The sequence below is a fragment of the Hippopotamus amphibius genome, chromosome 11 (assembly GCF_030028045.1).
Source record: "Hippopotamus amphibius kiboko isolate mHipAmp2 chromosome 11, mHipAmp2.hap2, whole genome shotgun sequence".
NCBI classification, from domain to species: Eukaryota; Metazoa; Chordata; class Mammalia; order Artiodactyla; family Hippopotamidae; genus Hippopotamus; species Hippopotamus amphibius.
The window spans coordinates 40,844,126-40,862,026 of NC_080196.1; the positions used below are offsets into that span (position 1 = coordinate 40,844,126).

The following is a 17,901-nucleotide window of genomic DNA, read 5'->3' on the forward strand; positions in this document are numbered from 1 at the left end:
TACCAGGACTACAGGGTTTTAATTATTATAGCTGTTTATTATATTTGCCATCTGGAGGCCAAGTTCCTGATCATTTCTCTTTTTTGAAAAATTTTTGGCTGTCTTTGCTAATTAACTTTTCCAAGATTTTACTGGTCAGGTTCTACAAAATACCATGTTGCTTTCAGTTGAGATTGAATTTATAGATTACTTTCTGGAAAGTTGACACAGTTTTCTCTTTTTTTTAAATAATTTTATGTATGTATGTATTTATTATTTATTGGCTGCACTGGGTCTTTGTTGCTGCGTGCAGGCTTTCTGTAGTTGCAGAGAAGGGGGCTACTCTTCGTTGCAGTGCATGGGCTTATTATTGCAGTGACTTCTCTTGTTGCAGAGCATAAGCTCTAAGCATGCGGGCACGTGGGCTCAGTAATTGTGGGTCACGGGCTCAAGAGTGCAGGCTCAGTAGTTGTGATGCACAGGCTTAATTGCTCTGCAGTATGTGGGATCTCCTCGGACCAGGGCTCGAACCTGTGTCCCCTGCATTGGCAGGTGGATTCTTAACCTACTGTGCCACCAAGGAAGCCGGACACCTCCAGTTTTGATTCTTCCTGACACTTAACCGTTTTGATGCTTTAGTTTGTTAAAGCATCATATACCCTTCAAATGTGTGTGTTTATAGGTTGTAGAGTTATTGCTGTTGCAAATTTATTGCTTTTTATCTATTACATTTTTAATTGGTTATTGCCAATATGTAGAAATAATTTTGCTTGTGTAATTTGTATGGTATTTTGTTTCTTCCTTGGCCTAAAACCCTTTATTAGTTGTACTGATTTTTCAGTTGTTTTTCTCCAGTTTTCTAGGTAAATAGCCACTTTGTAATGGTGACAGTTCTGGTTCTTTTTCTTGCCGAAAATTAATATCTAAGACTGCAAGTACAACTTTGAAAAGTAAACTGTGTAATTGTAATGAAGATCTGTTTTATAGGAATGCTTGTATAATGTTTTTATGATTTTCAGATAGGTAACTTTGAATTAAGCTTCTCTCCACTTTATTCCTAGATTACCAAGTGTTTCAGTCGCAAGTGCATCTTGAATTTTGTCACATTTTTTCATAATTTTTGTATGAGTTTTCTTCTGTATGTACATTAAATAGTGAATAATAATGTTTCCTGTTTGAAATATCCTTTTATGTCTGCTTGTGAATATTACAGTATTCAGTAGTTGTATATGAAGTTCCTTGGTGAAACTTACCAGTAGTTTTCTGTTTGTGTATGTGTGTGCACATGCATGTGTGTTATTCTTTTCTGCTTTGGATGTCAGGGTTATGCTAGTGCTCTCAAATTAACTGGATAGCTTTTCCAACTCTTAGAGATGCACTGGTACACTTTATTAACTGGTACTCTTCATTGAAGATGTAGTAGCTCTTGACCTTACTGTCTGGACTTGTTGCCTTCAATTTTTTAATCTCCATGATTGTTATATCCCTGTGGGATTTTGTTGTTGTTTTTTTGTTTGTTGTTTTCATTAGTTTTGCCAGAGGCTTATCTATTTTATTAATCTTTTTCAAATAATTAACTTTTGATTGAGTTAAAATTTTACTCCTTTTATTTCTAGCTCTTTATTCAGTTAATAACAGCGTTTCTTGTTTTCTGATTGGTATACTTATGGTTATAAATTTTTCTCTTGAGTAAAGTTGAGTATGTCATAGATTTTTAACATGTAATGCACGCATATCTAAATACTTTGAAATGTTAAATTTCATCTCCTCTTTAAATCAAAATCTGCCAAGGTATTTTCATTTTATTCTATAATATGCCTTTTTTTTTTAATGTTTGGAAAGAATGGATATAGAGTTATGTATATGAATATATCAACTTAGGTCAAGCTTGTTTGTTATTTAAATTCTCTGTGTACACTTTTCATTTTTTTGAATTGTTTGTTATCTATAAAACAAACAAGAGTATAAGTTAACTATGGAAAATTTTTGTGCAGGTATAGATTTTTCCATGAATTAGGCATGCAGTTGAATATCTCCCCTTTTCCCATTGCCACCATTTGTATTTTGTGATAAAGGCATGATTAACCTCAGTGAGGCAATATAAAGTCACTTTTTGGGATAACTTGATAGATAAGGTCAATAAGATTCCCCAGTGTATGATAATGTTTTAGCAAAATCTCAATAAGCCAACCATGTGTTGGATTCATACATGAACTTGAAAGCAATCAGAGCCAGTATTTTTTAAACAAAATATTTGAGATATACAAAAAAAGAATAGAGAATTAAAAAATAATAAAATGGTAGCTCCCGTCCAGCTTAAGAAAATCTCATTACTGTGCAGCTGATGCCCATGTGTGCTCCTTCTTGATCATACCTCTATATTATAGTTCCCTTGTGGAATTAATAGCTATCCTGAATTTGTCCTGTATTTCTTTTGTGGTGTTCCTTTTTTCATTCTTTTTTCTCAGCTTTTTAAAAACTGAGATATAATTGACCTATTGAGTAAGTTTAAAGTGTACAACATTGATTCGATGTATTTATATCATATTATGATTGCCATTGTAGTGTTAGCTAATACCTCTTTTACCTCACATGATTATTTCTTTCAGTGATGGGAACACTTAAGATCTAGTCTCTTAGAAAGTTTTATGTTTGTAATACAGTTTTATTGTCTATAATCACTATACCGTATGTTAGATCTCCAGGAGTTATTTACCTACTAGTTGCAGTTGTGTAATGCTTTATATTTTAACTACTTATTGGCTATTTTGTATGTTTTAAAAATTTGATTGAAGGTGATGTATATATTCTGCAGCTTCCTATTTGCATTCCATCTTATGTTTGTGCAGTGTATTCAAGGTGATGCATGTACCTTATTCATTTTTACTGTTGTGTATAATATTTTGTTCTATCAAAATACTATACCCATTCTCCTCTTGATGGACATTCAGTTGTTTACTGCTTTTCCTTTTTAGAAACAGTGCTTCTGTGAACACCATTACATATGTTTCTTCTAGGGTGTTCATAGCAGCAAGATTCATAATAGCTGAAGAATAGAAACAACCCAAATGTCCATCAACTGATTAATGGATAAATTAAAATGTTGTCTATCCATGTAATGGAATATTATTCAGCCATTAAAAGTAACGAAATACTGATACATCCTCCAACATGAAAAAACTCTGAAAACATGCTAAATGAAAGAAGTCAGTCACAAAAGACCACATAATATGTGATTCCATTTATATGAAATATGGAGAATAAGCAAATTCATAGAGAGAGAAAGTAGATGAGTGTTTTTCAGAGTCCGAGGGAAGAGTGTAATGGTGAGCGACTGTTAATGGATTTGGGGCTTTTGGGGGGAGTGGGGGCAGAATGAATATGTTCTAAATTTAGATTATGGTAAGGTCACACAACTCTGAATATACTAAAACCACTGAAGTGTACACTTTAGATTGGTGAACTTATGGCATGTGAATTATATTTCACTGGAGAAGTTAAAAACTTCTAGGACAGTGTTTTTCAAACCCAACCCGTTAGTAGGTTATAAACCAATTTAGTGACTCAGAATAAAGTTTGTAGGGTTTTTTTTTTTTTTTTGGTTTTTGTTTTGTGCTACAAGAATTTCTTCATGATTTTTTCTTTAGAAAACGGGAGAGTGGGAAGCTCATGTGCTAATTTGAGTATATAAATTCATGAAAGGTTTAAGTGAAAACTCATAAATAGCATATTCTTTATGATGATTATGAATATTTAGTATTTAGCTTCAAAAGACTCAGTAAATTTTGGTTTGGTACTTTGGTTTTACTGTTTATTTGGGTGATTAGTGATGATTATACCAGAAATGGAATCTTCAGAGGATCCTTGGAAATGAGAGTAAACACTCTAATTTGGCTTTTATCATCTCTCTGTTCACACTCAAGAGTTTCTGTGTCAAATCTAGCTTGGAAATGTAAGAAGAACAAAACTGTTGAGCTTTTCCACTACTTTCTGCCTTCCTCCCAGATTTTTTCCTTGGCTCCATTCTGTACCACAGCCAAGTATATTCCTATTTCTAACATTATTGGTGTTTTGATCAGGTTATGAAGTATTTGACTCCTTTGGAAGCATACTGCTATAAAACTTTGGTCTGTTGTCCATTTCAGTTTATGTTAGAGATTTTGTAGGTGTACTGGGTTACATTTTATATATTTTGAGAGCTTTTAAAGTACTTATATAATTTTTTCTGAATATGAATAGCAAATACTTGAGGCATTAAGTAGGTATGAAGAGTTTAAAAGCACAGACTGACACTATTTTAAAACTCTCCTTTTTTGTTCTAGGAAGAATTGTTTTTAGTTTCAAATGTTAATAAGTTGAAATTTCTTTCTGTAGTATTTCTTCAGATTTTTTATGCTAGTTTCTTATAATATCAATCAAACTAACAGTGATTTTGAGCTCTTTAATCATGTTATCATCTTATCCTCATTATCTAGTAGTAACTGTCTCTGTTTTCTCAAATTTTCTCTTTTCTTTTTGTTTTTGTCTTTTTCTGACAGGCTTTTTTTAAAAAAAATTATTTTATTGAAGTATAGTTGATTTACGGTGTTGTGTTAATTTCTGCTGTACAGCACAGTGACTCAGTTATACATATATATACATTCTTTTTCATATTCTTTTCAATTATGGTTTATCACAGGGTATTGAATATAGTCCCCTGTGCTATACAGTAGGACCTTATTGTTTATTCATTCTGTGTATAATAATTTGCATCTGCTAAACCCAAACTCCAAGTCCATCCCTCTCCCACCCCCTCCTCCTTGACAACCACGAGTCTGTTCTTTATGTCTAATACTGGGACCTTTAGTCAGTAAAACTGGTGTGTGTGTGTGTGTGTGTGAGAGAGAGAGAGAGAGGTGGCACGAGGCTGGGAAAGAATTAGACTGAGGATGTCATTAAAAGGCAATATTTAATCTGAGCAGTCTGTGGAAGCAAGAGGGACTTGTGGTCGCCAGGCCATTTGCCTTCCTCTGACAGAGGCTTTTTTCAGTTGTCTGATGTTCATTGATTGACATCATGTATAAAAGCATGGCATTAGTAACACATGGGCAGTTTGAGAAAGCCAAGACAATGCAAAGATCAGAAGGAAACTTAAAAACTGTAAATTGTATCCTTAAGAGAAAAAGAAGGCAGTCCATCATTGAAACAATGCAGGAGTCTATAGAAAAGGAATGTTCAAGGGGCGGGGGAAGGTATGGGAAACTAAAATATGGTAGAAATTTAAGAGACTGCAAATTAGGAAGATAAATCTGAAAAGTAGAATGAAAAACTTAAAGATGAATAAATAAGAGAAAATAAGAGACTGTCATACAGAGTGCAGTAAGTCAGAAAAACAAATATAGTATATTAATGCATAAATGTGGAATATAGAAAAATGGTACAGATCAACCGGTTTGCAAGGCAGAAGTAGAGACACAGATGTAGAGAACAAGCATGTGGACACCAAGGGGAGAAGGGGGGGGTGTTGGGGTGAGATGAATTGGGAGATGGGGATTGACATATATACATTACTAATAAAAAATACATCAAATTGTACACTTTATATGCAGTTTATTATATGGCAATTTTATCTCAATAAAAGTTCTAAAAAAAGAAGAATATTTTTTAAAAAGAGAGAGAGAGAAAATATAAGAAAATTAATGAAGTAGGCCAGTGGATCCAGAATCTGGGGAGAAAAAAAAAGTTCCAGAGAGTATAGACAATATGAAGAAGATTGAGTTTTCAGTGAAATATGGGAAATTTTCTCATTTTAATGAATCCCTATTTTGCAAGTACATAGAAAGTACTTATTAGCAAGGTGGATTTTTAAAAAGCCACTTTGGAAATTTCAGAACATGGGATTAAAGAGAAGGTGTTTCAAAACAAAAAACAAAAAAACACCTGCTAGAGAGAAAAACAAGCCATATTTCAACGCTCAGAAGGCATTGATGGAGTTGTCAACAGCACCACTAAAAGCTACAAGGCAACAGAGCAATTTATATATATATATATGTATCTATATATATATAGATATATATTATATATGCTGGCTGTTTGCTGTCTTCCTTCCCTTGCCTCCTGGTCCAATAGATTTTTTTTTTTTTTTTTATTGGCTGCGTTGAGTTCATTGCTGCACGCAGACTTTCTCTAGTGGCGGGGAGCAGGGGCTACTCTTGTTGCAGTGCGCAGGCTTCTCATTGCTGTGGCTTCACTTGTTGCGGAGCACGGGCTCTAGACATGTCGCTTCAATAGTTGTGGCACATGGGCTCAGTAGTTGTGGCGCATGGGCTTTGTTGCTCTGCTGCATGTGGGATCTTCCCAGATGACGGCTCCGAACCCATGTCCCCTGCATTGGCAGGCGGATTCCTAACCACTGCGCACCAGGGAAGCCTGCAACAGAGCAATTTATTTTATATCCAGACTGGTAGACAAGGATGAGAATAAAATAAAGATATGAGAGATCTTAATAAATTTACCTCCCATGCACCACTCATTCTCCAGAAGTTACTGATAAATATGCACTATGACAATGGAGTAAGTCAAGATAGGGGAAGACTGTGGGATTGAGGACACAGGACATCCAACACACACAGAGATGACAGAACACTTAAGACATTATGTATATGCTTAAAATTAATAAATGTAAATTAAGTGTATTTTTAAATGAAATTTAAAAGTTAAAAATAGAATTTTTTCCCGTTAGTTGATCTATTTCTCTGTCGAGTTAGAATAAGACAAGATTGTCTTCTGTACCTGCCACGGTCAGGATGGAGACTTGTATTTTTCATAGAGACTTGAAACTTAACAAGTCCATTTTGAATCCTTGAACTGGGAATGATACTTAATAATGTTTGGTTTATAACTAAAAATAACTCTTCACAAATATATTTTCTTCCAAAAATGTTGTGAATCTTTAAATAATAAATTTTTAACTTTACTACTCCCATTATACTTGTGGAATTCTTATATTCCAGCATTTTAATGTCTGTTTTTTCACTACTTATATTTCACTACTTTTCAAAAATTTCTCAGTTGTAGTTCTTTCAGTAAAATTTTAGTTGTAAAAGACAACGTTTGAAATCAGAGAATTTGTTTTAGAAACCTGTCTTAATCATAAATTTGGAAATGTTCATTCAGACTCATTATTTCCACTTAGGAAAGTAGGCCAGGTAGTTCCATACTAAATAAATTTCCCAAAGACATATTTTCACTGAAAATGAACACATTGAATCATGCAGTTTTATAACTACTTCTGTATCCTCTGGGGGACAAAAAAGTACAAGAATTGAGGCAGGTTGGAATGGCCACCAAAAATCTGAGTTTAAATCTAGTCATGCTTGCCAAGGTATTTCTTATGTCTCAACAGCCCATGTAACTTATTTTGCTATTAAAATTTTTTTCTGTTAAATTGAATCTTTTGAAAAAACAATCTGATAAAACACGTTTGAAAACGTAATAAAATACTGGAAAATGGGAATTAAAATTCCTTTTCTTATAACTACTGAAAAGAGTGCTGTGGACACTGCTTCTTTTGCTTAAAGCTTTGTGAAGCAGGCAGCTAATAAATGTCAGCGGCTAAATGCAAATACAAGTCTTTCTGCCTCCTAACTACTACTCAGTGCTCAAAAATTTTGGTGTAACTAATTGATGGCATGTAAAGAAAGGAATCAGTTTGAAAGTGTTTAATACGCTATAAAATGAGGTAACATTTTTACGTGTCAAATAAGTTTATTTACGTGTCAAATAAGCTAAGTTTTTATAAATAGGGAAAATGTTTCTGTCTTTATCTGGCAATTTAACTTTAGGGAAATAATTCTAAATACACAATAAAGATTGTATGAAAATACTTAAAACAGCTTTATTTTTTAGTAGTGAAAAATTAGAAACAAATGTCCAACTGAGCAGAATGTACCAGAGTAAATAGTGATCCTTCTGAAGGAAATGTGTAAGACTTAGGCGATTGCATAGGAATGAGGGGGAAAGTTTACAGTATGATAGGCAAAGTAGGATACAAATTTGTTTATAAAGTTTGTGATTACTGATACATATTTTTATAAAAATACAGCAAATTACTGGAAGAAGGTCTAATAGTTTTATCAGCAGTTTTGTTTGGATATTGAGATTTTTTCTCTTTGTACTTTTATATATTTTCCGGATTTTATTTAATCATGTACTAACTTTTTAAAAACTAACATTTTTCTAACATGAGGTAAAGTGATAGGCTGCCACTACATAGCATTCAGTTTGTATTATCTGTTCATTGGTCCTGTTTTCTTCTATCCACATGCAATGAACATGTTTGTATTGTTTCTTAGATCTGAAACTCAGCACCGAGGCTCTGCCCCCCACTCTGAGAGTGATCTACCAGAGCAGGAAGAGGAGATTCTGGGATCTGATGATGATGAGCAGGAAGATCCCAATGATTATTGTAAAGGTAAGATTTTCTGTGACACGATACTATGTAAGATGTGATCCATGTATATGCAGTTTTTCATTTGAGTAGTTGGTCTATCAGTGTAAACCTTACTGATGCTTTTTGCTTATTGCATCTTTTTCTCTAGGTTTAGGAATTAGTATTTCCTTTCAGTTTGACTAATTAATTAAAGCTTAGTTTAAATTAAATTTGTTTCTACTCCTTTTCTCCTTAAAAATGATAGTGCATATTTACCTTAGAAAATTTCAGAAATATATTAAACAAAAAGAAAACAAAAGCCGTCTATAATGCTGTCACCCAGAAGTAACCAGTGATAAGATTTGGTATGTAGACTTTTGAAAAACACCTTTTCACTACTCTTTTCTCAAAGTGATGATTACTAAGATACATTAAACTGGAATTATAGATACTTAAACTGTGTCATAAGGTTGCCAGATATCTTTTCTGTTTCTTTTATGAAACTTTTCAGGATTCTTGGATAGGATCTTAGAATGTTTCTTACCATTGAGGAGAACCTAGTTGTTCTTCTCAGCAGGCAGAGATAGATGTTTAAATCCCTTGATTCCTGCCACTATTGGCAGCCTTTTCAGGCCTTCCTGGTTTTTGTTTTGTTGTTTTGTGTTTTAGAAAAGCAATTTCTTTCTCTCTCTCTCTTTTTTTAAGTTAAATGGAATTCATTAATCTCTCTCCTAAAAAAAATCCTGAGACTACAACTGTAAATAGGTTTATATGTTTAGATAAATCTGTTGGATTACTGAGGGGCAGGAATGTTGTGATACATAACCTTATTTTTATTTGAGGATAACTTATTTTTTTAAGTAATTATGGGTTGTTCCACAAAGCATCACTTGCTCACTCTAAATCATTACTCTTATTCTCTTAAGATATTTTTTGTAACATGAGCTCAGTAGTACTGTGTTGTTGATGTAGATTTTTCTTTTGTTGAATTGATTGTATTAGAAGAAACCATTTTTATTTGCTAAAAGATGTACAGATGTTGAAATGTGAGATACCTTTTCTTACTACTTAAGTGACTATTTCTTACCTGTTGTTTCTTCCAGGAGGTTATCATCTTGTGAAAATTGGAGATCTGTTCAATGGGAGATATCATGTGATCCGAAAGTTGGGCTGGGGACACTTTTCAACAGTGTGGTTATCATGGGATATTCAGTAAGTTTTAGTGGTCCTGCAGGAGAATTAGGTGATTCCTAAATGTTTGTGTCTGATTTTCTACTTTAAGTCTAGCTCTAAACTGATTTCTTGTTAAGAATCTTGTTATTAATAATCTTTATGTTCTTGGGCAAATGACTTTCCTCTGGTAAAGAAGCACCTTAAGAGGAGACACAAGATTAATTAAATTAGTATCAATAAGGCGCTTGAAACTCCCAAATTCAAAACATTACAAATACTCAAAGTATGATATGTAAGTTCATAGTTTTTCTCATTGGAATAGAGCTAAATTTTTAAATGATGTCCTAAACCAACCTATGTTAAATTATTTTCTTGTATTTTGTTTTGGTAACAGATTTGCTCAGCCATACAGTATAAAACTTCTCTACATAAAAATCACAGGCAGTTAACATTGGATGTTTACCTAAAAGTGTACCGTCTATCTTTGATGAGACAGCATTTGCTATCTATGTGCTTAATTTTTTTTTATCAGTTTTTCACCTAAGTATTTCTTCTGGCTTCTTAGAGAAAAGTATTATAGCTTTTAACCTTTTAGGTTTTGCTATATAGATATACAGAATACTTCTGATTTGGTGGAGTTTTTCCCCTTATTTATCCCCATTTCATGGTTTTACTTGGATTCACAGAGCATTCAGAAAGTAGATTTAACTTACAGAAAATGTTTGGTGACTGACATTACTCAGGAACAGATTTTCTTCTTCTCGTAAGTTAAATTTGGCCAGTTAATGCCAATAACAGGTACAGGTGATCCCATAGAAGTAGTAATTCATGTTTGAGTACAGGGAAACATGAAGTCAATATTTCTACTTCTGTCACCATCTCCTAGTTATAGTTAAATCTTAGCTTCCTAGCATAAAGGTAGAGCATTTAGTCTTAATCGCCCATGTTTCTTTCTTAGGGGGAAGAAGTTTGTGGCAATGAAAGTAGTTAAAAGTGCTGAACATTACACAGAAACAGCACTTGATGAAATCCGGTTGCTGAAATCAGTAAGTATTAGATTGTGTGCATGAGCTGCAAAGCATTATAAATAAATAAAGTTTTATTCAGTTAAGACATACCAAGTGTATACTCTGGCATGGCTAATTTTTACTGTAAAGTTCTAGTATCCTTAAAGAGGTAGAAGAAGACAATATTTACACCTTCTGTGTATGTGGTAGGGAACTGGTGGAATATGTTGTAATGGGAATTCTCCCTAAAAACACACTGAAAAAAATCTTACAAATAAACAAAAATGTCTATTGAGTATGTTTCATCTTCTAGATAGCACAAAGAATGTTCTTCTTTCCTGTTATTGTTAAAGGAAAAATTGTGTGAATAAATTTTGTAACATCTATTTTGTTTTAAAATCTTATAAAAATACATAATGTAAAAATAAGCACTATATTAATTCCCTTTATTACCTGGAAACTGAAGTAAATATTATCAAAAACATAATTTCAGTTTTGTTACAAATTAGGAAATGTCCATATAGTAGAAGGAGCTTAAACTCAGAGTTAGAAAACGTGAGTTTTGCAGCCAGCTCTTTCCGAATATATCCTTCAATTCATCTTTTTATTTCTTCTGAGCCTTAGATTTTTCATTTGTAAAGTGAGGAAGCTAGACCAGGAGAGGTCCAAGGAAGTACTTTTCAAAGTGCCAGTCTGTGATAAGGAGCTCCTGCCCCAGAGTAAATCAGTGTACTGCTTCCTTCCCTGAGAAGATTTTTCTATGAAAAAAAATGAAGGCTGAATAAACAGTGTGGTTAGTGCTATGGTTGACTTCCATCCTGCAAAAGCTCCTGAATTCCTCCTGGCCTGGTAACTAGCAGTTAATTTGGAAGTAGCAAAATGGTATAATTAGAACAATAGTCTTTGTTGATTGTAATGTCTTTTGTGAACTGCTTATATTAAGTTCTTTGTCTATTTGAGATATTAAAATTTTGTGTTTGTCTCATAGATTTGTATGAGCCTCTTTCTTGGCGTAATCCTTTGTAATATTTGCTGCAGGTATCCCCTCCCCCACCATTTGGTTTATTTCTGTGCTTTCTCTTTGCTAAACATTGTCTCTTCCCTATTGTAGGTTCGCAATTCAGATCCTAATGATCCAAATAGAGAAATGGTTGTTCAACTACTAGATGATTTTAAAATATCAGGAGTTAATGGAACACGTATCCTTTTTAAAACCTATTTGAAAACAAATCGTGAAATAACTTTATTCCCAAAGAAAGGAACGAGATTTGTGTAGGTAGTATTGGTCTCTTCTCTCAAAACAAACTATAATCAAATTATTTTATTGTGAACTTTGAACACAGATATGAGTCATGTCTGTCTTCCTTTGTTGTGTTTTTTTAGGCTATTGCTTTACACTTTTTCCTTTTTTCAGGCAAATTAAAATGAAATTCAGAAGAAACTTTTTAAGAAAAGAGCCTTGTACTACTAAGTAAAGTTTCTATGATTTTTATCAATTAGCACAGAAAATTTAATGGAATTAATGAGAAATACTGGATAAACAAGAATTTAATGCATTTTATTATCTCAGTGTTTAAGAGGCTGTACATGAAGGTTATGCTTAGAACCCAAACATATATAATTGTTCACATCCTATCATAATGAAAAAACTGACTTGTTTTATGTTTTAATCCGGAATTTTAGAATTTTAAAGTTGGAAGGAATGTTAACTGTTTTTTTTCCCCCACAAGTTAATATCAGAGTGACATGCAGGGAACTAATTGAAAGGTTATTGCAACAGCTGTGCTTTTAAAGGCCTATCAAATTTTTCAGAATAAAAGATGAAGAAGAATCTCACTTGGATTGGAGGTCTAAAACTACCTGTTTATAAACTATTTTGAAATGTATAAGGAAAGACATTTCATATATCATTTTACTTTCCCTGCATGTTTAACTTCTCTTAACACACATTCTTAATTGCCAGTGATGATCTTTTTTTAAGGAAATGGGCTACATTAGGACTCTGTAGTATCATGTGAACTGTGGTTAGAGATTTGAACAGAGAAGCAAGGAGAGAGAACAGGTACTAACATAAAGATTTTATCTATCATTCCGAAGTTAGTTTTCAGTTACTCCCTTGGAAAAATATAAACCACCACCACCCCCGTCCCCCCGCTTCTGTAAGGAAAACTGGTATAAGAATCATCCTGTATGAATCATCATTTTATGTCTGTTGTGGTCATTTCATAGATAGTTTATCTTGTGTGTGTATGCACGCGCGCACATGCACGCGCACACGCTGTTTTCACACAATTAAGAGAAAGGCTAACCATGAAATAAAACCATATAGGATGTCATGGTGTCCATTAGGTTCTGTTTCCCTATTACTTTACCTTGTAATGTTTGTCATTGTGCCAAATTTCCCTATTAATTTAGGAATGTTGTAGTAAAAATGTAGAAATATTCTAAATAGTCTCCTCAGTAATGCTGAGTACCTTTATTTGACCCTAAGCAAGAAGGTTTTGTTTTTAACTATTGAAATATCTTAATAGATTTGGATTTCAAGGTACAAGATATTTTGCAAACATTACCAGATGGTTTCTCTGTGGTTTCTATCCACTGAGTTCCTATTTTATTCCTTTCTCCCTTTATCCTTAGACATTTCCCTCTGCCTTTCCTCCTCCTTGTCTCCCAACTATCTTGGCTACTGCATTATTTGCTGTTTCTAGAGATTAAAAAGGATAAAATGCAGAGCACTGAGTTAAGGTTTAATGGGATATGTCATTCTTCTGCCTCTCATCTCTTTAGCAACACAGGCCTACCTGCATGGAGTTATATATCTGCATTTTTCTTTGTGTCTGGGCATACTGCTTTTTCTCTGGAGCACTGTCCTTTCTTATATTGAAGTATCACAAGGATGCTGAACTAGACAGTTAGTTATATAGACTTCAGTATAATTGGGTTCATTCTACTTCCATGGGTGTTGAGGAGGGAAGAGTGATTAAGAAGGGAAGCTGATCTTTATAGATATTGACATTAGTCAGTAAGTGTCATTTTTGGTCACCTATGTGACCTACTGTGTCTTTAGGATACTCTTTTTTTCTAGTATGTATTTTACCTCTTTTGCTAGCTCTTATTCATACAGCACTCTAAATGTGGCTCTTAATTAGTTTTTAGCCTTTTTTTTTCTTTCCACCATCTCCCACAGATTTTTTTTCACATATCCTTTTGATATTTTACCCAGTTCTTTTTGTTTTTTAAGCTGTTACATGTTTGGTCATTTTTATGTCACTGCTTACAAATTAAAACAACGTTTTCAAATTGTAATCTCTCAACAAATGAAAGTTAATATTGAAGCTAAGAACATGATAATAACTTAAAAATTCCATTTTCTTGTTTGTTTAAGCAATCTGCATTTTAAAATATCTTCTTTTGGTATATTTCATATATACAGAAGTAGAATAGTTTGGTGAATCCTTATAGATCCATTACCCATTTCAGAAGTTAACTCGTAACCAATCTTGTTTTGTCTATATCTCCTGATTATTTTGTGACCAATCTTAAATATATTATTTCATCCATAATTATTTTAGAATGTATCTCCAAAAGACAAAGACTTTTTAAAAATGTAACCCCAACACAGTTATTATTTCTAAAAAATTGGGAACCAGTATCTTAGTCCCTTTTTCTAGTCAGTGTTTTAGTCTCTCCAAATGTCTCATACTTTTTTTTTCTTTTAGTTTTTTTATTCTTATTTCAGTCAGGAGCCATTTTGTACATTTCCTGTCCCAAACCTGGGGTCAGAGATTTCTCTGAGAAGCCCTAATTCCTTTTAGTGGGAAATGGAGAACAGAATCTAAGCACTAGGTATACACCTAGTATACACTAGGTATACCGCATTGATTATTGCCATCACTTTTATGATTTGTTGATCCCTTGCAAAGAGCAGATACCTTCATTCCCTTCCTCCCCTTCCTTTTATTGGATCACTTGAAGTTGCCCCTACAGCTTACTTTTGTGGGTGGATGGGTTTATTTGTTTAAGTTATTTTTTCTTTGTGTGTTTCATTTTGGATAGTTTTGTTTTTTGTTTTTGTTTTTTTCTTTTCATGTGTCAGAAAGGTTTTATTTTTATTCTTTTTATTTTTTTTTCCCCTCAGATCTCTATTGGAGTATAATTGTTTTACAGTGTTGTGCAGTTTCCACTGTACAACAAAGTGAATCGGCTGGATTTATGCATATATCACCATATGCCCTCACTCTTGAGCCTCCTTCCTCTCCTCCCTGTCACACCCCTCTAGGCCATCACCAAGCATCAAGTTGATCTCCCTATGTTATACAGCTTCTTCCCACTAGCTATCTGTTTTACATTTGGTAGTGTATATATTGGATAGTTTGTTTGTGTTGCTATACCTTCGAGTTTACTAATCTCATTCTGCAGTGTCTAATCTGCCATTTATCCCATCCAGGGTATTTTTCCATCTCTCACATTCTGCTCAGAAGTTCAATTTGGGTCTCTTTTTTTCTTCCGTTGTTTTTGAGGTATAATTGACATACAACACTGTATAAGTATAAGGAGTACAGCATAATGATTTGATTTACTACATCATTAAATGATTATCACAATAATTCATCTCATATAGATAACAAAATTTAAAAGAAAAAAATATTTTTCTTTGTGGTGAGAACTCTCAGGCTTTACTCCCAATAACTTACATATATAACATAGAGCATAGCTAATTATATTTATCATTGTTGTAAGTTATATCCCTAAGTACTTATAACTGGAAATTTGTACTTTTTGACTGCCTTCATCCAGTTCCCCCTCCCCTAACCACCACCTCTGGTAACCACAGATTTGATCTTTTTCTTTTGAGCTTGTTTGTTTATTTTTGAAGCATAATTGACCTACAACACTATGTTAGTTCTGGTGTGCTCCATGGTGATTTGATGTTGCTATACATTTCAAAATGATCACTGTGATAAGTCTACTTAGGTTATATTACCATTGAAAAATATTACATAGTTATTGACTATATTACCTGCACAGTACATTTCACACTTATGACTCACTTAGTTTGCAACTGGAAGTTTGCACTTCTTAACTAACTCTTCCTTCCACCTTCCTCGCCTCTGGTAACCACCTGTTTGTTCTCTGTACCTATAATTTTCTGTTATGTTTGTTCATTTATTTTGTCTTTTATATTCCACATTATTAAGTGAAATCATACAGTGTTTGTCTTCCTGTGTTTCACTCATCTCACCTAGCATAATACCCTTTAGGTCCTTCCATGTCACAAATGGCAGGGTTTCATTCTTTATTATGACTGAGTAATATTCCACTAATATATATGTACCATGTCTTCTTTGGGTCTCTCTCTTTATATATATATCTGTCTTCTGTTTCTCTTCAACATATGGAATACTGCTATAACTGTTTAATTTACTTGTCTGCTAATTCTAACTTCTGGGTCAGTTCTGGGTCAATTTCGAATGATTGATTTATCATTGTATCTAGTTTTCAGATACATTTTCCTGCATCTTTGTTGCCTGGTAGTCTTTGAGAAGTTGTGATTTTTACCTTGGTGGCTACTGGATATTTTGTATTCCTATAAATCTTGAGCTTTGTTCTGGGATGCAGCTGTTACTTGGAAGCAGTTTGATCCTTGTCAGATTTTACCTTTATGATTAGTTAGGTGGCTCCAGAGCATTGTTCAGTCTAGGGCTAATCATTCTTTATACTGAGGTAAGTTCTTCTGAGTAATCTACCCAATGCCCTGTGACTATGAATTTTTATAGGTTTTTTTTTTGAGATATAATTGACATAAAACATTCTGTTACTTTTGGATGTAGAACATAATTATTTGATAGATGTATACATTGCAAAATGATTACTGTAGTAAGTTTAGTTAAAGTCTATCACCATACATAGTTACAGTATTTTTCTTGTGATGAGAACTTTAAGATTTACTCTCTTAGCAACTCTCAAATAGACAATATAGTATTATTAATTATAGTCACCATGCTGTACATTACACACCCAGGACTTATTCATCTTGTAACTGGAAGTTTGTACCTTCTAACCACCATCAACCATTTCCCCCACCCCCCACCTTTAGCAACCACTAGTCTGTTTGTAACCACTTGTAACTATGTGTTAGTTTTGTTTTTAGATTCCACGTATACATGAGATCATATAGTATTTGTCTTTCTCTGTCTTATTTCACTTAGCATAACACCCTCAGGGTCCATCCATGTTGTCACAAATGGCAAGATTTCCTTCTTATGGCTAAATAATATCCCATTGTGTATGTATGTATGTAGACCACATTTTCTTTATCCTTTCATCCATCAGTGGACACTTAGGTTGCTTCCTTGTCTTGGCTGTTGTAAATAATGCTGCAGTGAACATGGGGGTGCACATATCTTTTTAAGTTAGTGGTTTTGTTTTCTTCAGATAAATACCCCAAAGTGGAATTGCTGGAATGTATGGTAGTTCTCTTTTTAGTTTTTTTTGAGGAACCTCCATACTGTTTTCCATAGTGGCTGCACCAATTTACATTCCTACCAACAATGCACAAGGGCTCCTTTATCTCCACATCCTCGCCAACACTTGTTATCTCTTGTCTTTTTTATAATAGCCATTCTGACAGATGTGAGGTGGTATCTCATTGCAGTTTTGATATGCATTTCCCTGATGATTAGTGATGTTGATCATCTGTCTTTTCATGTACCTGTTGGCCATCTGTATGTCTTCTCTGGAAAAATGTCTTTTCAGATTCTTTGTTCATTTTTTAATCAGATTGGGGTTTTCTCTCCCCTGTTGAGTTATATGGTTTTTTTTTTTTAAGAACTTTTATTGAGATACAGTTAACAGACAATAAACAGCATACATTTAGAGTGTACAATTTGGTATCCCAATCTCCCAATTCATCCCCCCCAACCCTCCCCTCTTTCCCCACTTGGTGTCCATGTGTTTGTTCTCTACACCTGTGTCTCTATTTCTGCCTTGCATTTCCTCTTTCATAGTTGTTAGCATTTGCCTTGTGTATTGAGGTGCTCCTATATTGGGTGCATATATATTTATAATTGTTATCTCCTCTTCTTGGATGGATCCCTTAATCTTTATGTAATGTCCTTTCTTGTCTCTTGTAACATTTTTTATTTTAAAGTCTATTTTATCTGATGTGACTATTGCTACTCCAGCTTTCTTTTGATTTTCATTTACATGGAATATCGTTTTCCATCCCCTCACTTTCAGTCTGTATGTGTGCCTAGGTCTGAAGTGGGTCTCTTGGAGACAGCATATATATGGGTCTTGTTTTTGTATCCATTCAGCCAGTCTGTGTCTTTT

The 17,901-nt window shown here is 33.7% G+C and overlaps 1 protein-coding gene across 1 annotated transcript in view; it reads left to right on the forward strand.

Moving 5' to 3' along the window:
• SRPK1 (SRSF protein kinase 1) overlaps positions 1 to 17,901 on the forward strand; it is an 82,201-nt gene that overhangs the window by 35,633 nt on the left and 28,667 nt on the right. The window contains 4 exon segments of the mRNA XM_057698455.1: positions 8,313 to 8,431; positions 9,493 to 9,601; positions 10,521 to 10,608; positions 11,681 to 11,768. Of these exon segments, the coding sequence (XP_057554438.1) occupies positions 8,313 to 8,431; positions 9,493 to 9,601; positions 10,521 to 10,608; positions 11,681 to 11,768 (404 nt within the window).